General features: G+C 40.6%; 1 protein-coding gene across 4 annotated transcripts in view; it reads left to right on the forward strand.

Annotated features, from left to right (window-relative positions):
• The window catches only part of MID1 (midline 1), a 649,032-nt gene that overhangs the window by 546,408 nt on the left and 80,319 nt on the right, over positions 1 to 22,305 (forward strand). For all 4 annotated transcript variants that reach the window (XM_030845180.2, XM_060292841.1, XM_060292842.1 and 1 more), the window contains one exon: positions 16,135 to 16,230. In XM_030845180.2, the coding sequence (XP_030701040.1) occupies positions 16,135 to 16,230 (96 nt within the window). The remainder of the gene's footprint in view (positions 1 to 16,134; positions 16,231 to 22,305) is intronic.

A 22,305-nucleotide genomic window follows, 5' to 3' on the forward strand; every position in this document is an offset into this window, starting at 1 on the left:
CACGTTTCATTAAACCTACACGAAGTTCCCCTTAGATACATTAAAAAAATTTTTTTTCTAGTCTTGTACCAGTTTACTTTTTTTTTAAATTTATTTTTATTGAAGTATAGTTGATCTACAGTGTTGTGTTAGTTTCAGGTGTACAGCAAAGTGATTCCATTATACATACATGAATATCTATTTTTTTCACATTCTGTAACCTTACAGATTATTACAAAATATTGAGTATAGTTCCCTGTGCTATACAGTAGGACCTTGTTGTTTATCTATTTTATATATAATAGTCTGTATCTATTAATCCCAAACTCCTAATTTATCCTTCCCCCGCCCTTCATTTTTAAAAAAATTTAAAATGTCTGATTGTTTGGTTGTTGGGGAAACTATAGCTGTAAATAGTATTAATTTTCAAGAAAACTGATTAAATGTTAAAATTCAGGAAACCCCTGTAATCAACTTTAATCAGGAAGAGAAAGTTAAATATGCAGCTACGTTTCTTTAGTTGTCATTATATAAAATAGAATAATATTGCAAAGAAAAATTGGATAGAAGAATAAAAATCACAGTGCTAACATGTGGTTGAAGAAGTACCGGAGGTTACTGGTAGTGTAAATTCTCTGATTATTACCAGACAGAGATGAGCTTTATTTGACGGGGATGGGTCATTATTAAGTCATCCGTCTGATCTCCAGCCAGCAGCACGATCTAATGATTTCATTCCTGGATTATTTTTAATGCATAGAATTAGAGCTGTATGGGAAGCATTTACTATTATTTTAATAGTACAGTTTCCTCCTAAATTGCTTTTTGTTAAGTAAAATCATGTTGCGTTGGAAGAGAGTGTGTATTTTCTTCGTAATGCTTCACAATTCCTTGTCTTACAATTCAATAAATCATCTTACACCTGTCAGCACATAGAGTCTAAGATTTATTGCCTGATCCATTGCGTAGTAGATAGTTCCTTGGCCGGAGAGCAATTTCTGAAACTAATTTAATCAAAGTGTTTTTATGATTTAGTGAACTCTGGCTTGATGTCTCAAATGTGTATTGATGTCTTCAGAAAGGTATGATTTAATCCTATCCAGTTTTGAAATAGAATTAAGATTTGGCTTGATGTAATTTCTGTTACTGATAGAAAATCTTTAGTTGCATGAATATTACTCACGTCCTCCTTTATTGAATAAGCATTTATTGGTGCCTCTAGCCCTCTGCTAGATTCTGAGATGCCATGGGGGGAATGAAAAAATTCTAGATTGGTGGAAAGATGCAGCCCAAGTGCTCAGAAGGAGCAACGGATGTGGCAGTTCTTGACCAATAAGGAATCCATTGTAACTGAAGTTGAATGTTCATTGTGCAGGGCGGTGGTAGTTATAGCTGGCTTCTACTGGGGAAATTCTAAACCTACTACAGTTTTTCTTTTAATTTTTTATTTTATATTGGAGTATAGTTGATTTACAATGTTGTGTTCGTTTTAGGTGTACAGCAAAATGATTGTTATACATATATCCATTCTTTTTCAGATTCTTTCCCCATGTAGCTTATTACAGAATACTGAGTAGAGTTCCCTGTGCTATACAGTAGGTCCTTGTTGATTATCTATGTTATATATAGTAGTGTGTATCTGTTAATCCGAAACTCCTAATTTATCCCTCCCCATCACGTTTCCCCTTTAGTAACCATAAGTTTGCTTTCGAAGTCGGTGAGTCTGTTTCTGTTTTGTAGATAAGTTCATTTGTATCTTTGTTTTTTGGGTTTTTTTTTTTAGATTCCACATGTAAGTGGTATCATATGCTATCTGTCTTTCTCAGTCTGACTTCTCTTTAGTATGATCATCTCTAGGTCCATCCATGTTGCTGCAAATGGCATTATTTCATTCCTTTTGATGGCTGAGTAATATTCCACTGTATAAATATACCGCATCTTCTTTATCCATTCATCTGTCGATGGACATTTAGGTTTGCTTCCATGTCTTGGCTATTGTGAATAGTGCTGCAGTGAACGTTGGGGTGCATGTGTCTTTTAGAATTATTAAACCCACTATAGTTTTGAGGACTTCGCATCCCAACACGGGAGTTTGAGCTTCATCCTTAAAGGATGGACAGCTTTTTGAACTTTTGAGGATGTGATCGTGTAGTAAAATACAAGCTTACTGGGATGATGACTTTGGTGGCCATGCACGCACCCGACTGGCTGGGCAAACGTTAGAGGAATGAAAACCAGCAATTTATGGAAGGAGGTGGTTAGAGTGGTAACCTTGGAAGAAAAGGGAAGGCTGAAGCCAAAGGGTCTTTTAATGAACAACCAGACAGCCTTAGAGAGTGATTAAGAGAAGGCACGAATGAGAAGTCCGAGTCTCGGGTGATGTTCCGGTGCTCACCTGGGGAATGGTAATATCCTTTATATCCTCTGTGAAGACTAGAAAGTAGGAAGAAATTTCAAAGGGGCACGTGATGCAGTTAAGAATGGTGAGTTTAAAATAACAAGGGATCATCATAGCTAAGAGTCGGTCAGATTTGAGATCTGAGATCAAAATTTGAATATTATCAGGACAGAGGAGAGAATCGAAGCTGTAAAAGAATGCATTTACTGAGGGAATGTGTATATTTGAAGTCACTGCTGTGTCATGATTGTTTGGAGATGGAGAGAACACGTTGTGGTGAAAAACTTGCTTGCAGTCAAAAATACACGGTATGAAAGTCTGCCTTTAGAGTAAATGCCTTTGCTTCGAAAATGTATTCGTTAGCCATATTATAAAGTGACACTTCATTCAAATAAAAGAAAGACGTTGGAGGAAGACAGTGGTTAGGGGAAGGACACTACGTGTGATCTACTACCGCCACTTAATTACTGAGCAGTCTCTGATGTCGTATGTCCTGTCACAGTGGTTGACCAAGTCACAGACATTTGAAAATCAAATGACAAAGGTCACACTAAGAAATCCTAAGGGCAAAGTTTAACATGTTGGCTTTCAGCTTTATACATTTCGTGTCAAATGAAATCTTCAAGAGGTGCACTTACTCCAGCCAGTGCGGGGGAGGGGGGCATTGTATTTTCTTAAAAAACAAATGAGTTTGGGTTCTCTCCCCCTTTCAACAGCACTCAAAAAAAAATTTTTTTAAACAGCATTTATAAGTAATCGAGAATACACTAGGGCAACTTCACCAGGACTGTTGTTGTTGTTGTTGTTGTTTTCCCCTCTGGCACATTCTGAACATCTGAGTTCTGTGTATGTTTTTATTAGAAAAAGCAATTTGGAATGGCTAATGGTAAAGGGGTAAAAAGCATGGATGAGTGAGGTGCACATCCATTCCCAAAGCTTCCCCCTGCCATGACGTTGCGTCATCTTCCCCCACCTGCAGAATTTTCCAGCCCTCCTTTGTCCCTGCGTCTTGGCTGGCACACTCTTCCATTATGCTTCCTGTTCCCCAGTGGAGACCAAGGAACCAGGGGAAAGCCCAAGTATAGGGCCTGATGACAGAGACTTGAGTGATAAGATCCAAAGGTGTCCATGAGAAAGGCACATGACACACACACTGAAGGATGTTACAACATTCGTGTAAGTGGTTCTCAAACATTAGCACTCACAGGATCCCCTGAAGGGTTTATTAAACCACAGGTTGCTGGACCCCCCACCTCTAGAGTTTCTGATTCAGCAGGTCTAAGAATTTGCCTTTCCAACCAGCTCCCTGGGGAAGCTGTTGCTGTGGATCCAGGAATTCCTGGTCTCTGTTCTAGACTCTACAGATAGGACAAGAGGAGACTTCGTAATTCATGATTCTTATAACCGGCAAGTCTCCTCCAAGTTCTCTGAATATTGGACCGTTTTCTCCCACTGGGTTAAAAGCAACTGACTTTAAAAACATTTTTTAAGTGACACTCGTTCTTTGTCTTTCCTTTTAGCAAAACACTGTATATGTAAATTAAAATATATTCCAGGGAAATGAGAGTTAGTTCATTTTTTAAATACAATGACCCTTAAATTGTCTTTAGTCATGTGTCTACAAACCAACTCTGGGAAAATGGCTTAATAATTTGTTGCAAAGCACTGCAAATTAAATAATTAACTCTCCAGATTGTTTTTGTTGTTGTTGTTTTAACTAGCAGACAGGTGGCCATCCGTCAAAGAAACAACAGTAAAGCAAAGATGGAAGGAATTAAATGTTATCCCTGTGGTTTCCATCATTTCAGACATTTGCATTTTACCTTTTAAACCACAGAGGAGTTTCTAATCCTCAAGGCAGTTGTATTGCCTCTGGCCATCATCAAAAAATCTAGAAACAATAAATGCTGGAGAGGGTGTGGAGAAAAGGGAACACTCTTGTACTGCTGGTGGGAATGTGAATTGGAGGTTCCCTAAAAAATTACAAACAGAACTACCATATGACCCAGCAATCCCGCTACTGGGTATATACCCTGAGAAAACCATAATTCAAAAAGAGTCATGCACCACAGTGTTCACTGCAGCACTATTTACAATAACCAGGAGATGGAAACAACCTAAGTGTCCATCATCGGATGAATGGATAAAGAAGATGTGGCACATATATATACAACGGAATATTACTCAGCCATAAAAAGAAACGAAATTGAGTTATTTGTAGTGAGGTGGATGGACCTAGAGTCTGTCATACAGAGTGAAGTAAGTCAGAAAGAGAAAGATAAATACCGTATGCTAACACATATATATTGGAATCTAAGGGAAAAAATGTCATGAATAACCCAGGGGTAAGACAGGAATAAAGACACAGACCTACTAGAGAATGGACTTGAGGATATGGGGAGGGGGAAGGGTAAGCTGTAACAAAGCGAGAGAGTGGCATGGACAGATATACACTACCAAACGTAAAATACCTAGCTAGTGGGAAGCAGCCGCATAGCACAGGGAGATCAGCTCGGTGCTTTGTGACCACCTAGAGGCGTGGGATAGGGAGGGTGGGAGGGAGGGAGACGCGAGGGGGAAGGGGTATGGGAACATATGTGTGTGTGTGTGTGTGTGTGACTGATTCACTTTGTTATGAAGCAGAAACTAGCACACCATTGTAAAGCAATTATACTCCAATAAAGATGTTAAAAAAAAAAAAGAATCTGGGTAGGGGAATGAATCTATTCTTTTGTCATCAGAGTCCTTAAATTTTTTTCCCTAAATCTTTAATTTACCATATAAAAAATCTTGTTTAATTATAAACATCTACAGTCTGCTTCTCTTATATTTCTGGGGAAGTAATGACTGTTAAAATCAACAAACCAAATTTGTATGCTACTAATACTGTTCAAAGTATAAACTGAGGTAACCACTCAGGAATTATTTTTAGACATTAGGAATACGTGAATGATTCAAGAAAGCATTCCCCTATATTTTCAAGTCAAAAAAGGCCTCTAAGTTTCGTTTTTAACGTTTATTTATTTATTTTATTTTTGGCTGCGTTGGGTCTTCGTTGCTGTGTGCGGGCTTCTCTCTAGTTGCGGAGAGCGGGGACTACTCTTCATTGCGGTGCACGGGCTTCTCATTGCGGAGGCTTCTCTTGTTGCGGAGCACGGGCTCTAGGCGCGCAGCTCCAGTAGTTGTGGCACACGGGCTCAGTAGTTGTGGCTCGCGGGCTCTAGCGCGCAGGCTCAGTAGTTGTGGCACACGGGCTTAGTTCCTCCGCGGCATGTGGGATCTTCCCAGACCAGGGCTCGAACCCGTGTCCCCTGCATTGGCAGGCGGATTCTTAACCACTGAACCACCAGGGAAGTCCCCGTCTAAATTTCTTAACAGTAATAGTCAGTGTTCCCTGCAGAGCACTGTTTCAGTAAAGTTCCTGGGATTTCCTATGATACATTCACATAAATTCACAGTTCTAGTGTAGCTATATGTAATTTTATTCCTGCACTTATTATGTACATATGCTGCATTACAGAAATATTCCTTTTATTCTGAATAACTCTTAAAGTGTAAGACTAGTAAATTGAGTACATGATTAATTTTTGTACACGGTATCACAGTCCAGCTACTTGGCAACCTGGTTTTGAGGAAGAGTTTGAGGAAGAGTTTTCACACTTGGTTGCACGTTAGAATCTCCTGAGGAGTTTGTTTTTGTTTTTTGTTTTTGTGGTATGCGGGCCTCGCACTGCTGTGGCCTCTCCCGTTGCGGAGCACAGGCTCCGGACGCGCAGGCTCAGCGGCCATGGCTCACGGGCCCAGCCGCTCCGCGGCATGTGGGATCTTCCCAGACCGGGGCACGAACCCGTGTCCCCTGCATCGGCAGGCGGACTCCCAACCACTGCGCCACCAGGGAAGCCCCTCCTCAGGAGTTTTAAAGATCCCCAAACCTGGACCTCACCCCAATCTAAGTAATTCATAGTCTCTGGTCGGGAAGGGGGTGTAGACCAAGCATGGTATTTGTGTAGCCCCCCAAGCGAGGGCAGAGTGCAGTCCAGGGTGGGAACCACTCACCCAGTGGATGGCTGTCACCTTGCTTCCTTCCTTCCATAACTTTCACGTTGCTTTAATTTGGACTCAGTCAACTCACTTTGATTGGACAAAGACAGCCTCAGTCCTACTAAAAGCAGAGGAAGTGGCTAAGTAAAGGTGGTGAAGTGAGGGATGAAGGATGCAGTGAATTCAAGGAATCTGAGATTCAGACGCCTGAAACCCAAGGAAGGTTCTGTCTTTGAAGGTTACACAGGGCTGAGAAACAATGCCATGCTTTCATATTCTTCTTTGATTCTCGAGGCTGTCCCAAATGGGGAATTCTCTTACACAACATTGATTTTGTAAATTCTTAACAGACCAGACCCACTTTGGATGGAAGGGAATTTTAATCTATATATTTTTTTAGTCGAAGATTGTAACCTCCCTTGACTTTAATACTTTTTCCACTACCCAGATGGGGATATGACTTCTGTGAACATCATGAACCCTTTTTGGGAATGCCACAAATTCAAGAGCAAAGCTGACCATGAATTGAATTTTAATTCGTTTTCAGCAGCGGGTCCAGAAAAGGCATATTCCTCTAAAACTTAAAATTATTTTTTATATCTTTATTGGAGTATAATTGCTTTACAATGGTGTGTTAGTTTCTGCTGTATAACAAAGTGAATCAGCTATACGTGTACCTATATCCCCATATCCCCTCCGTCTTGAGCCTCCCTATCCCACCCTCCCCATCCCACCCCTCTAGGTGGTCACAAAGCATCGAGCTGATCTCCCTGTGCTACACAGCAGCTTCCCACTAGCCATCCATTTTACATTTGGTCGTGTATATACGTCAATGCTACTCTCTCACTTCATCCCAGCTTCCCCCCACCTCCCCGGGTCCTCAAGTCCGTTCTCTACATCTGCATCTTTATTCCTGCCCTGCCACTAGGTTCATCAGTACCACGTTTTTAGATTCCATATACGTGTGTTAGCACACGGTATTTGTTTTTCTCTTTCTTACTTCACTCTGTATGACAGACACTAGGTCCATCCACCTCACTACAGATAATTCAATTTCGTTCCTTTTTATGGCTGTGTAATATTCCATTGTATATATGGGCCACATCTTCTTTATATATTCATCTGTCGATGGACACTTAGGTTGCTTCCATGTCCTGGCTATTGTAAGTAGTGCTGCAATGAACATTGCGGTACCTGTATCTTTTTGAATTACAGAAAAACCTAAAAATGTGAGGAAATAAAAATTGCTGTAGAAACAAAGCAGATCATAGTTACCTGTGCAAAGTTATTAGATCAAAGACTCAACTGTTTTAGCTTGAAATACATCCGATATATTCACTTCATTCAACATGAAGTATAGGTACTGGCTGAGAAAAAGATTTGGTCTTCCCACAGTATCTTAAGAATAAAGATGTAAAAAGAAATGTTTCCATTCATCGAAGGCTAAGCATCACCATGAGACATTCAGGTCTGGTAAAAATGTTTGATGGTATCAGTTCAAACCCTATTTAAGTAGAAAGGCCAGAACATGTTTGTTAATGAGTATCTGGCAATGTCATCATCTACTTAAGACAGAGAAAAGGGGATAAAATCAAAATTATTCAATCTCTGAGGGATGGAGGAAGTAAAGCTTGAAGTGACACATACAAACAACGAGTATGACGTCCATCAATATCACATTTTAAAGACATTCATTATCCAGTGCTCTAAGGTCTCCTTTGAGGTGTATTTTATGATTAAGAAAGAAGATACTGAGGAAAAGAAAACTGATGGAAGCAGCAATCGATGAGTAATTTCACATTGGAGGTGTACTCACAACCCAACACTTTACACTTATTTGCAGAATGGAAAGAACTGACTAATCCTTGTGCTGTGCCTTTTTTTAAAATTGAAGTATAGTCAGTTTACAATGTTGTGTTAGTTTCTGGTGTACAGCACAGTGATTGTTATATATATGTGTGTGTGTGTGTGTGTGTGTGTGTGTGTGTGTGTGTGTGTGTGTCTGTATTCTTTTTCATATTCTTTTCCATTATAGTTAATTACAAGATATTGAATATAGTTCCCTGTGCTGTAGAGTAGGTCCTTGTTGTTTATCTGTTTTATACACAGTAGCTTGCATCTGCCAATCCCAGACTCCTAAGTAATCCCCCCACCATGTTCCCCTTTGGTAATCAGAAGTTTGTTTTCTGTGTCTGTGAATCTGTTTCTGTTTTGTAAATAAGTTGATTTGTATCATTTTAGATTCCACATATAAGTGATATCATATGATATTTTTCCTTCTCTGTCGGGCTTACTTCACTTAGTGTGCTAACCTCTAGGTCTATCCATGTTGCTGCAAATGGCATTATTCTGTTCTTTTTTATGACCGAGTAGTATTCCATTGTATATACGTACCGCATCTTCTTTATCCATTCATCTGTCGATGGACATCTAAGTTGTTTCCACTTCTTGGCTATTGTGAGTAGCGCTGCCATGAACATAGGGGTGCATGTATCTTTTCAAATTAGAGTTTTCTCCAGATATATGCCCATTGTCTTCTTTACTCACTTTTGACCATGTTCTTGCTATAGCAGCCTTGATCCAACTTAAGATTCTTTCCTACTCTTTCCTGGTCTGAATCTTCTGCTCCTCTGAACAAAGGTTGCAGAGGAATTTATTCAGATGTTGCAGTTCACCGGTGATTTAATGCTATTTTTTTTCTTTTGTGAGTTAAAAATTATTTGGGTATCCAACAGAAAGATCTTCTCCTTTAGAATTTTGAGTACCTGAATGATTCAAATTTTAGCCATACTCCTACACTCTCATGTTAAGCAAATTGAGTTACATTGAAATTTTTAAGTGGTTTGGAGCAATAGAGAAAATACTCTGTATTAATAAATAAGAAGGCCGTGGATTATTTTTTTAAGATTTTTTTTTTTTCCAAGGAGACAGCAATTTTCTGTAAAGGGCCAGTACTCAGTTTTTGTCATTGTAGCACAAAAGCAGAGAGAAACCATCAACGAATGGGAGTATCTGTGTTCCCATGAAACTTTATGGACAAAGAAATTTGAATTTCATATATTTCTCATGTGTCACAAAATTTTATCCTTCTTCTGATTTAAAAAAATCATTTAAAAACGTAAAAACCATTTCTACCTGGCAAGCCATAGAAAAATAGACAGCAGGCAGGATTTGGCCTGTGGGCTGTAGTTTGCTGACCCCTGGTTTAGGAGATTAAATATTTCCCCAACTTGAAAGCTCTCACTTGATCAAAATAACTAACTACTGTTAGTGTGTTTTCCAATAGTCCCATAATCTTTTCACCATGTAATTCTTGACTGACAAATTGGTCACCTCTCTTGAGACGACCCCATGGACCTGCTATGGCAGCCCAGAGTGCTGGGTTGAGGAAAATTCGAGAACCTGCCTGGGGCCAGTGACCAAAGAAGACTGCAGGACGGCTGCCATATTGGACCTTCATGGCTCTTACCCCTATGCTGTCATCTTACAAAATGCTCCCCGTATGTTCCAATGATAAAAGTCATAGTCATTTTCTCTAGAACATTTCTCTTAGGAGATCAATTTATTTTTTTAATAATCGAGATTTTCCTTTTTTACTGAATGAAAGATTCTTTAAATTGCATAGTGCTTTACAGTTTTCAAAAGTTTCACACACATGATTTCATATAATCCCATAATAACCCTTTTCCCCCGCTACCCCTATATTGTCCCTCTCCCCTTCCCTCTCCCCTCTGGTAACCACTAGTTTGTAGGAGATCATTATTTTTAAGTTCAGAGACTTCCAAAGCTTCCTAGGAGTCCAGCTCCCTTCACTCAATATTGATTCTCAAAACTGACAAATGTGTTATTGGTCAGTTGCTCAGCTCTTACTACAGGCAGAAATAGGGCCGAGGGATGACGAATGAACAAGAAAGGCCACTCACATCTCTAATACCTGGAAATAAGTAGTCATCGTCGGATCTGCTAAAATTACAACTAAATGAATATAATTATACTAAGAGATTTATTTATCTCCGTTAACATCTGAAAGTTCTTCTAGGCCGTAAACGGTATTTAAAAATTGTTCTCTGTATATTATTGACCACCAGATTACAGTAATAAACACTGAACTCCTGACGATGGAATAAAACCTGCCAAGGTAAATACAGTATTGCATATCAAAATGGCTTAAATTGTCGTCCGTGGAACACTAGACTTAAATTTGTATGCAGATTGGGTTTTATTATGTTTTTGAAGCTCCCTGGGCGACCTGTCTTGCCAGGGCATTTGGAAATGTTAACTATCATAACCAATGAAAAAAGGCATTAAAAAATCAAACCAGCATAAATCACACAGATTTGCGGTCTGTCATGAGTTGTTGAACCTGAAGATAGCCTTAAATTCCCGCAACGTAATTAAAACATCTTCAGAGTTTAGTTACATGTTAAGAATTTATGCTTTTATGCAGGTGGCATGTGTTAATACGGGTGTGTTTTTATATTAAGGATTGTGATTAAAGTTGGTTAGAAAAACATATACGGATGGTGGCACTCGACGTGTTCATATCCTGGTTGTGCTGGAGGGGCGGTGTCGGGTGTCGGGGCCATGAACACAGTTCCTGAGTGTCACTCTGAATATTACGGAATGGAACAAGCCAGATCTGTGTTTGCCTTGAAAGGTATCCAGACTTAATATTATACTTTAAAGACATTCTGAAGCGTTGACTTCGGAATAAGGGCAAACATTCTTTAGGCCTGGACAAACCCGAAAGGAATTACTGAAATCTCCTGTTTCAGGCATACATTTTCATAGCAGTCCTCAATGACAAGTCATTCATTCCTGTAATCTGACCCTTAGGGACAGGTCTCCAAAGGCTAAAATGAGGGGTATTTTTGTCTGCTTACCTTGCTATTTGATTGGGTCTCGGTGTATGTAGAAGTACAAAGGTCATCTGTTAAGTTGGATTTACTCCTCTCAGCTGGTGTCCATAACCACGCCTAAAGGCTTGTATTGAGATGGGTTGCAAAATCAGCTATTCTGCCATGATTGTTCAGTGATCAACTCAGGAGGCTGAGTCTGGCTCCATGAAAATGCATTAGAAGTGTATGTGTTAAAACAAAAATTACAGGAAAAATTAGTCATCCTTTCCGGAGAAAGTATGCAGGGGAGCCTCACTCTTGAAGCAACACATGTTTTACAGTGTTGTCTTTCACAAATTTGACTTGTACCCAATCTTCTGCTTAATATGGAGAAACGGAATCTGACTCATTGCATCTTTACCTTTAGAAGGACCATCTTGAATTATTTATATTCCTCTTCGGTGGTGATGGCTTGGCAGGAGGGGGCGTGTTGAATTACAACGAATAGTCGCACACTTACAAAAGCCTCATCTTTCTCAACAAAGGCTTCCTTTCCCTTCATAAAGTAAAAGGAGTACTATAAAAAAATACCTGGGAGAGAGACAATGAATTAAGGCTAGGAACAACTTGATTTTAGGTAGAAATTGAAATAGATGTGTCAGTGATTACGCTTGTTTATTCAACAATGTAGTATTCAATGTAGTATTGGCCTTCCCTGAGATCTTGTGATCTAATGGAGTGGTATAGCATCCCTTCAGAATGCTTCTAAACTGTCAAGTCCCTCTTCTTGGGTTCACACTCAACACTACCAGTGAGAAAAGCCTTAAAGGGTAGAAGTCGTTGTTTTAACAATCTATAGTAGTTGCTAAATGAACTTACTAGTTAGTTGATTTACTACATTCAATTTCAGAAGTGTTCTCCAATGAATATTCAGTTTTCCATGCTAATTGGTCCCACAGTGAATGTTTGAGGATTTATAATGGGAACGGACTAAGCCATGATGGGTATACAGCAGGTACTCAATACATACTGTGGTTTTGTTATGCTCTCTCCTTGGTAGTAGAATTATTTCCTGCCATGCAGATGAATTCCAGAGGGAAGAGCATGTTCCCCGGGCCCAGGAAGGAGCTTGGCCTATGGGGCAAATCTCCCTCACCACCTGTTTTTTTTTTTTTTTTTTTTTTTGCGGTACGCGGGCCTCTCACCGTTGTGGCCTCTCCCGTTGCGGAGCACAGGCTCCGGACGCGCAGGCTCAGCGGCCATGGCTCACGGGCCCAGCCGCTCCGCGGCATGTGGGATCCTCCCGGACCGGTGCACGAACCCGTGTCCCCTGCCTCGGCAGGCGGACTCTCAACCACTGCACCACCGGGGAAGCCCTCACCACCTGTTTTTGTAAATAAAGTTTTATTGGCACACAGCCCTGCCCACTTGTTTACATATTGTCTATGGCCACTTTCTTACTAAAACAGGAGAATCGAGTAGCTGCGACAGAGAGCATATGGCCAACATAGCCTAAACTATTTACTACCTGGCCCTTTGCAGAAAAGCTTTGTTGACCCCTGTTCTAGACTCTGATGCTCTGCTGTCCAGTAATGTAGCCACAAGCCACATGTGGCAGCTGAGTGTTTGAAATGTGGCCGTTGTGAATCAAGATATGGTGTGTGTATAAAACACACACCAGATGCCAAAGACTTAGTAAAAAGAAAGAAAAAGAATGTACAAGAGCTCATCAGTTTTAAAATATTGATTATGTGTTGAAATAATAATATTTTGGAAATTAAGTCAAATATATTGTTAAAATTAATTTTACCTGTTTCTTTTTAATTTTTTTTTAAAAAATATGACTATTAGAAAATTTTAGATGTGACTCCCATTTGTGGCTCACATTGTATTTCTAATGACACTGCTGGTTTAGAGCCTGGAATTTGGAGGCTATGTGATCTGTACAAAAGGTTAGAAAGAGGGAAGAGAAAACAAACCCTTGTATTAGCAAATATCTTTCAAAAGCAATACAATCTTCTGTTAATTTGGCTATTCCTCGTAAGAAGGAATACTCAAAACTAACAGATTAGGACGTCTATGGGAAAAGTTTTAGTTGAATTCTCCCAGAAGACCCTAACTCAGAATTCGAATTGGGAGGTGATCCCAGAAGCATCTGGAAGGGAGAGGGGAGGCGGAACAGAGAAGGAGAGGAAGCGGAAAGAGGGCATGGTCAGGAGCAGGTGATTGCTGTGGGCATCGGGCTCCTGCCCGTGCCGGCGCTCAGGAGATTTTCTGAAACACGACTCAGAGTGATCCCACCTGGAGGTGGGGAAGCTGGGCAGTTCATCCACCGACGGCCAATAGTTGCTGGATGAGGGCTGCTCCTAGGGGCATCAACCTCCCTCCTCCTCCCCAGCACCCCCCGCCCGCCCTGCCTGGGGCCAGGAAAAGCCCTGAAGCCTAAAGGAACAGGTACTTGCAGCAAAAAGCCACCAGCAAGCTTGAGAACGGTGACTGCCGCAGGCATGGGGTTGGCCCCCCGTAGTGTCGGGTACGGACACCAAACAATGTTTCACCCTACAATTCATGATTTCCTCAACAAGCATTTGTATAGTTCCTGGTGTGTTTTCATTTTCTCCTCTGAACTGAACAGTAGCATAAATGGGTGCATTTATTGTTTCTACACATCATGGATGGGAAAACTGAGCCCAAGCGTCATTTGTCCAGAATTCAGCTGGGGTCGTAGCCCCAGGCCCCTCGCTCTACATGTGTGGCCACTCATACCTGACTCCTTGGACTTCTACAAAGTTCAGCTCCATAAGGAGATGGAAATGTATTGATGTTTTCGAGGTGAGAACAGGAAACTAGAACTTTTGGGGGGGGGTACTCTGTAGAATTCCTTAGATATCCATAGGGAAGTAGATACTTATATCTACTTTAGTCCCAAGACTCTGATGCCAAAAAATGTTATCTCTCGTTTGCACAAGGCACAGTCAAAATCAAGGGGTTATAGGACCTGCCGATCACCACACACGAGGTTAGTGATACAGTTAAATTCGAGAAAACTCCACAGAAGTCCCCGTAGTGGAAGCTTGTGGATGCATGGTTCATTGAGGACTGGATTTGTTTACCTGCCCATTACCCGGGCTGCCTTGAAAAGTGTTGTCAGTCCCTTTGGTACCTCTTGGAAACAAGTCTCTCTCTCAGCTTCATTTCCCTTTATTATACTTCTAAGTGACTTGGTAATTCTTTGCGGGCTTCAGTAACACTTGTACTATTTAAATTCGAATAACCCCAAAGGATCTAGATAGGTCAATGTGTTTAAACCACAGGCTTTAGTCTGCATATTAGTTGATTAAAAACAGATTTTATACATGATGTATCCTTAATAAAGGGAGGGAAAAGCAAGCAGATGTTTATAAAGTCTAAATGTGTTAGATTATATTTATTTGAATCTCTTGCTGGCTAGCTTAAGAAGTCATACCTAGGACAATTGAACTTTAAACAGTTTCATGATGTATTTCCCTGGTAATTTCCTGCTCTGAAGGGTCAGCCAAAAAGAAAAGTAAAAGGATTCCCTAAGACGAACATACAAAAAGAAGTTGACAAATACACCATCAAGTGGTCACATCTAAGTCAAAGACACTGAATAATGGAAGGCGTCGAAATTATTCTCTAGTCTCGGACCATAAAGTGGTTGCACGTTGTTTAATTCAAGCAGTAGAAAAACATTGGGCTTTTGTGCTGGTGGTAAAGAGCTTTGAAAGCAAGTTTTTCGTTGATGCAAACATGAGGTCATTAAGTTGCACCTAAATCACTCTGTCTGGTTCATTCTCTGACTTTTTGTGGTATCCCACCCTTCAGGGGAGAAACGATTCTTTTTCTCCCTTAAAATATTTATATTTGAGACACTTTGAGGGTCGCAAAGTCGAAATGGAAGATTTCCTGTTGCTCTTCCAGTCCAGATGAAATAATGCCCCAAACCTCCCTCTGAGTTCTGAACACATGAGAATTACAGATAAAATATTTTAAAATGGATTTTAAAGAATAATAACCAAGCTTAAACATAAGTGGAAAGTCTCCGAGGATCAGAAATGAAAGGAAATGCAGACATGAGAAGGGGGGCAGAGCGAGGGGGCAGTGGGGACCTGAGGGGAAACATGGTGGAGTATGTGGCAGCAGAAATTAACACAACATTGTAAATCAACTATACTTCAATAAACTAAATTTCAAAAAATGTTGATGTTCTAAAGGAACAGGGAATAGTTCTAGATTCTTAAGGAGAACAGTGATGTGAAAAACGTAGCAGTGAAGGAAATTTGATCTGGCATTGATAGGTTGATAGGCAAAGAACAGAAGCGTGTACAATGAAACGTATTATGAGTAAACGTGTATGATGAGGACTTCTTATCAATGCCTATAAATGACCATAGTGTCATCAATAGCTGGACAGTTCAGACCTTCTTCCCACGGATTGACCTCAGCCTGCCCATAAGATGGTAAATTCTAAAAATCCAACGGTAGTTGATTTGATGTGGGTATATATTCCTTCTATTATTGCCATTTCTGATTCAGGTAAAGGAATTAGAAATCCAATTACCTCTTTTCTCCCTCGTTCACAACCTGGAAATAACCTATGACTAATTATTCAGTGAAATATGCCTGAGTTCGTACAGGAAGCAGGAACAAAAAGAGTGAGATCTGAACATTTTGAAAATTATCTTTTACACTGTGACTTTTCAAAATCCAGTTTAAATCTGTAAGTACTTGAAACTGTGTAGATTTCATTGAGATTTCTTTAAAAATGTATCCATTTTCCTGAGTATGAGTAATTTTGTATGTACTAAAGTATTAAAAGTATGCAGAATAAGATTTTCCTCTCTTTTTTTTGAACAGCAAAACTTAGAGAGTAACCTCACCAACCTTATTAAGAGGAACACGGAACTGGAGACGCTCTTGGCTAAACTCATCCAAACATGTCAACATGTGGAGGTGAGTATCTCTGTGTGCTATTTTTCATATGAAAACTGCTTGATCACGGTTTTTATACCCTCACCCTTTATATTTCTCCAACGGGAATCTTCTTAAAGTCAGAGTTTTTGCGGAAGCTAGATATCCAACATGGATGAAATTAGAAGGAACTAGAACCTTCGAGAATCTCTCCCCATCCACTGCTTTGCTCTGCCCCCGCCCCTATCACAGCTCTCCCTGATCCAGCTTTCCTTAGCATTCCTAATCTTGTAGATTTGAATCACTCTTACAAAGAAGAGCCCAAAAAAAGCACTATTTAAAAGGTGTTGTATTAGTTTCTGAGGGCTGCTGTAACCAAGCACCACAAACTTGGATGGCATAAAACACAGACATTGATTCTCTTGCCATTCTGAAGGCCGGAAGTCCAAAATCAAGGTGTTGGCAAGGCCTTGCTCGTTCTAAAGGCTCTTGGGGAGCGTCCTTTCACGCCTCTTCCCACCTCCTAGTGGATGCAGGCAATCCTTGGCATTCCTTGGCTTGTGGCTCCATCACTCTCATCTCAGCCTCTGTCGTCACGTGGCCTCCTCCCTGTGTGTCTCTGTGTCTGTGTCCAAATCTCCTTCTTACAAGGACGCCTGTCATTGGATTAGGCTCCACCCTACTCTAGTATGAACTCACTTTAACTTGATTCCATCTGCAAAGACCCCATTTCCAAATAAGGTCATATTTACAGGTACCAGGGGTTAGGACTTGGACATGCCTTTTCTTGGGGGGGATACAATTCATCCCACTACAGGTGTGTATTAAATACACCTTGGTTGTCAGCTGTGTTTCCATGAAATTGACCACAACTGCAGCATGTTGGGATTAAGTCAAGAGCGTGCAGGCAGCACTGACAGCAAGGGCGAGTTGCGGAACCCAGATCTTTCTAACCCTCCGTCTAGAACAGATTCGATTTTGGCAGTGATCTTTCGAGGGAGCATTTGGAGCCTTGCTGATTTAACAACACTGTAAATAATAGTGAACAAGCATAATGTTTTCATTATAGGGTGAAGTGAATAGGTATTATAGAATTAAATGGATGAACAAAAAAATGATCCATGTGCTATATTTCACTTTTATGACGTGATAGCATTTGATGTTTAGGACCATAAGAAAGAATTATTTCTCTTCAGTTAAAAAAAAGAAAGAAAGAAAAGAAAAAATTATCTGTGTTGCATGGCAAAATCTTACAAATGCATTATGGATTAGGTGATTATTTCATTCAGTTTCAGCTAGTTACTTCTTAAAGCATTAGTGTCTGGTTTCTATTATGGCCTTTAGTGATTTCAGAACAACTGTCTCGCTCCTAATGCAATATTAGTATGGCTTGAACTTACAAAAATGCTGTTCATCCTAACATGTAAAATTACATTCTGTAATGTTCAGTAATTTCAAATGATAGATAGATGTGTCATTCACAAAATTTACAAGCAGATTCTATTTTTATTTCAAAAGATTAGGTATTTCGTTGACATACAGGCTTTTAAAATAAAGGTATTACTGAACTGATTGCCGCAGACTTTCAAATAGACACGTGCATGCCATTAGAAGTTATTCTAGACAAAGAGTAAAGAATATTCATTCCATTCACTCTTATTATTTCTGTATAAATCCTTTGGAATGGAAAGAAATGTGTGTGGGTGAATGAATTTGGTACTTAGGAGGTTGATTCTAGATAAAAATCAAAGAAAATTGTAAGTAGAAAAATAATGATACTAGCAGTACCTATTTTTACGTGTGCCCTTATTCGTAGTTATTCATATTCTCAAAGTATAATTTTTAAAAATTGAGCATCTAAATCTCATATAATAATCAAATGAGTCTGCCTCGAAATTTATTTAATCTTTGATGAAGGAATAAGCAAGATGATAAAGCTGGCTTAAAGGAGGATTCGTATCAGAGACTGATACGTACAAACATGGGGGTCGGGAGGTAAACGAATGCTAGAGTAAGACAGCTAAATTCAGTGCAAAACTGGTTGGCGACCTAAGGGGCAATAAAATCATTACATCTGAGCAAACTAAGTTGCATACCATCAGTTTTCTCTAAGTTAACATTTAACTTTGCAGAGACTAAGCCCTCATCGATACTAAATAGAAAGTCAAACTCCGTTACATCCCAGCCTGGAGAGTCAGATGACCCCTTCCTTAGGCTGGTTTCATGGAGTCCGCTCTAGTATGACACCAGAACGACTCAGTCTTCTTTTTTGCCTTATTTCCAAGATGTGGATAATTTAGCTTAACCTGACTTTCTCCTCTTCCTGTTCTGGACACTGTTGATCTCCGAGCTGTGTTCACTAAACACATATTTCTGGGTGAGGGTGTCAACTTTTGTCTGAGGTCAGTTACTTTGGTTTGGTAAGTGGTCGCACTAGTTCATTCCATTAGTGCATGGGGAGTGTCCTCCTTGTGTGTGTTGCCCCGTGCTAGGTGGAAAGGACCCTGCCCACACGGAGCTTACTATCTCAACTAAGATGAAAGAGCAATACGAAATAGAAAAATGAATTGCCACGAGAGAGGTTGGGATTATATACTTTGGAATTTCAGAGAAGTGAGGAATTTCTTTCAGCTGGGAGAGGTCATACACGGTGTGAGGCTGCCTTCAAGGGTACGTAACATTCGGGCCTGTGGAGACACGGGAGAGGCACTGCTTGCAGGGCAAACCAAGGCATGGGGATGGAACAATGAAGAGTTGTATGGACACAAAGCCAGGAGTTCATTCTATAGGAATAGAAAGTGTTTGAGGGTGGATAAGTAGGAACTGGCTTTGGAGAGATGAGGGTTCAGTGGACTTTAACATTGCATCTGAGTTTGAACTTTATTTGGTTTTGAAGGTTTAGTGAGGGCTTGAGGAACGCTGTGTAAATTTCACAGTTACAATTAGCATCCCTCACTCTTTTCAGGAAATGATATTTTCGGTTATTGGGAAAATAGTATGGCTATCTTGATGCAAAACGATCACACATCCAAGGGAAAATGCCCCAGCACTAGTAAGCTCCAAAAAAGGTGGTGGGATTTGTTAGGCCCCAGCATGACAGTCTTTTAAATCAGTGCAGTGGAAAAGAATTTCCTGGTTCACATCCTAGGTTCCTAGACCTTATTTCTTCCTTTTCCTCTGCCTGAAGGTGTCCTTGTGTTCGGGTATGAGCCTTCCAGGGGAAAATGATCCCTGTGCCAGCTGGAGCTAAAAACACTCAAAGCCCAGAGGCAACTCTCAATTGTTGTAAATGAGATCAATGAATTCCCACCAAATCCTGAGGAAATGCCACATCCTTATGAATCCACACCTCCTTCCTGGGATTCACTTCTGCTTCTCTTCAGAATGAAAAGAGTTTGAAGGTCTCCCACCCCCATCCCCATTGTTTTCATAGCTTGTTTTTAAACAAGCAAGTGAAATAGCTTTCTGATAGTAAGTACCAAATTTTTTTAAAACTAGAGGACAGAGGGTATGAGGCCAAGGCAGTCTAGGACTCAGAGATAGAGGCATTGAAAAGGCAACATCAGGTCAACTCCCACGAAATGTTTGTGTAATTTGGTGGGATTCTAAAAATCAGTGGGTTTTAGCCAGTTTTGTTTTCTGCAAGGGAAGAATGCGATAGAAAATTGCCTTGGGTTGAGTTTGGAGTTAGTTATGGGGTGTAGAACGAGTCCATGAAAAGTGGTCAGAATTTGGATCAGCTGTAGCACTTCACATTTTTAGATCATATATGGACTATTTCTCTTCATCATCTCGTCTTCCTCCCCATTTTCTTTTTTTTGTTTGTTTGTTTTTTTGCGGTACGCGGGCCTCTCACTGTTGTGGCCTGTCCAGCTGCGGAGCACAGGCTCCAGATGCGCAGGCTCAGCGGCCATGGCTCACGGGCCCAGCCGCTCTGCGGCATGTGGGATCCTCCCGGACCGGGGCACGAACCCGCGTCCCCTGCATTGGCAGGCGGACTCTCAACCGCTGCGCCACCAGGGAAGCCCCCTCCCCATTTTCTTTTAAAAATCAGAGGACCTAGTTTATTAGCTAAGCAAATACTTAGAATCAATGACGGATATCATATTCTCCACACATTCTGAGAATCGAGTTCTTTCACAGGGAATACAATACCTGGATATGCAATAGATACTCATTTTGGGAATTACAGGTAACCAGTGACTAAATCCACATTGAGATGGTAGAGAAAAAACTATGAAAGGATGTCTAATTGCCGTAGCATTTTGGAGAAGATAAAGGCTCAGCTGACTTCACCGTCCTTGCCCAAGCTCATCCTAGCAGGCCATTCTCTAAGCCAGCATCCCGTCAGAGTCCTGGCTTTTTAGCGTTTTAGTCCTTTGGCGTATCTTGCCTTGTTTATACTCACTTTTTTTGTGTCCTTTTGCTGTTGATTTTCACACCAAGTCTTTAAATTATTTTTTTTCTTTTATTTTAATAAAATAGCTTAAGAAGTGGTAAAAACTGATTAGGGAAAACAGATGTAGGTCTGTAAAAGAATTTTTCAGCCATTCACCAAGCTCTAAAAAGCATTCAAATGTAAACTTTGAAATAAGGAAAAAATTGCTGGGTTAAAAGAAAGATGAACCTTTACGTTTCAATTCATTTTGTTGTGTAGTTTTATGTCAGAGCATTCTCTGTCTATGGAAACCTTGACAGTTGCTCCGTCTAGAGCCACTGGATTAAGACCACCATCCGAACACCAGAGGTGCTGTTTGTATCCTGTGGACAGCTGTCTGATCTTGGATGACGTGTATATGCTAGGGGCCAACTTGAACGTCCAAAGTCGTGATCCACTGTCACTTGCAGATAAGGGTTAGATTCCTACCCCACATGAGCCCTTGTGAGAACGTTCTCAAGGCTTATTTAGAGTCAGATTCTGAAACCACAGCAGACAACCCACAGTCATTCACGGCTCTTCGTTAAACAGCTCTGGAATAAGGATAAGGTGATACTGCAAATATGGTGGCATTCAGAAACTGGATTATGAGAAGCCACTGTGGTAAAGATTGGTCTCTTAAGTTTAAGTCTTAGGATTCTCAGGACAAAGGAGAAAAGGAACTCTTGGACTACACAGAACTTCATCTTCTCTGGAGAGGATTCTTTTTTTTTTTAAAATTCAAGTATTGCTGATTTACAATGTTGTGTTCATGTCTGCTGTACAGCAAAGTGATTCGGTTATGCAGATAGATACATTTTTTTCTTTGCCATTATGGTTTATCACAGGATACTGAATATAGTTCTCTGTGCTCTACAGTAGGACCTTGTTGTTTATCCGTCCTATATATAAAAGCTCACATCTGCTAACCCCAACCTCCCACTCCACCCCTCCCCCAACCCCCTCCCCCTTGGCAACCACCAGTCTGTTCTTTATGTCCGTGAGTCTGTTTCATAGATAGGTTCATTTGTGTCGTATTTTAGATTCCACATATAAGTGATATCGTATGGTATTTGTCTTTCTCTTTCTGACTTACTTCACTTAGTAGGATTATCTCTAGTTGCATCCCTGTTGCTGCAAATGGCATTATCTCATTCTTTTTTATGGCTGAGTAGTATTCCCTTGTATATATCTACCACATCTTCTTTATCCATTCATCTTTTGATGGACATTTAGGTTATTTCATGTCTTGGCTGTTGTGAATAGTGCCGCTATGGACATAGGGGTGCACGTATCTTTTTGAATTACAGTTTTGTTTTTTTTTTTGCGGTACGCGGGCCTCTCACTGCTGTGGCCTCTCCCGTTGCGGAGCACAGGCTCCGGATGCGCAGGCTCAGCGGCCATGGCTCACGGGCCCAGCCGCTCCGCGGCATGTGGGATCTTCCCGGACCGGGGCACGAACCCGTGTCCCCTGCATCGGCAGGCGGACTCTCAACCACTGCGCCACCAGGGAAGCCCTGAATTACAGTTTTGTCCGAATATATGCCCAGGAGTGGGATTGCTGGATCATCTGGTAATTCTATTTTCAGTTTTCTGAGGAACCTCCATACTTGCAACAACTTACATTCCCACCAACAGTGTAGGAGGGCTCCCTTTTCTCCACATCCTCTCCAGCATTTGTTATTTGTAGACTTTTTAAT

This window comes from Globicephala melas, chromosome X (assembly GCF_963455315.2).
Source record: "Globicephala melas chromosome X, mGloMel1.2, whole genome shotgun sequence".
NCBI classification, from domain to species: Eukaryota; Metazoa; Chordata; class Mammalia; order Artiodactyla; family Delphinidae; genus Globicephala; species Globicephala melas.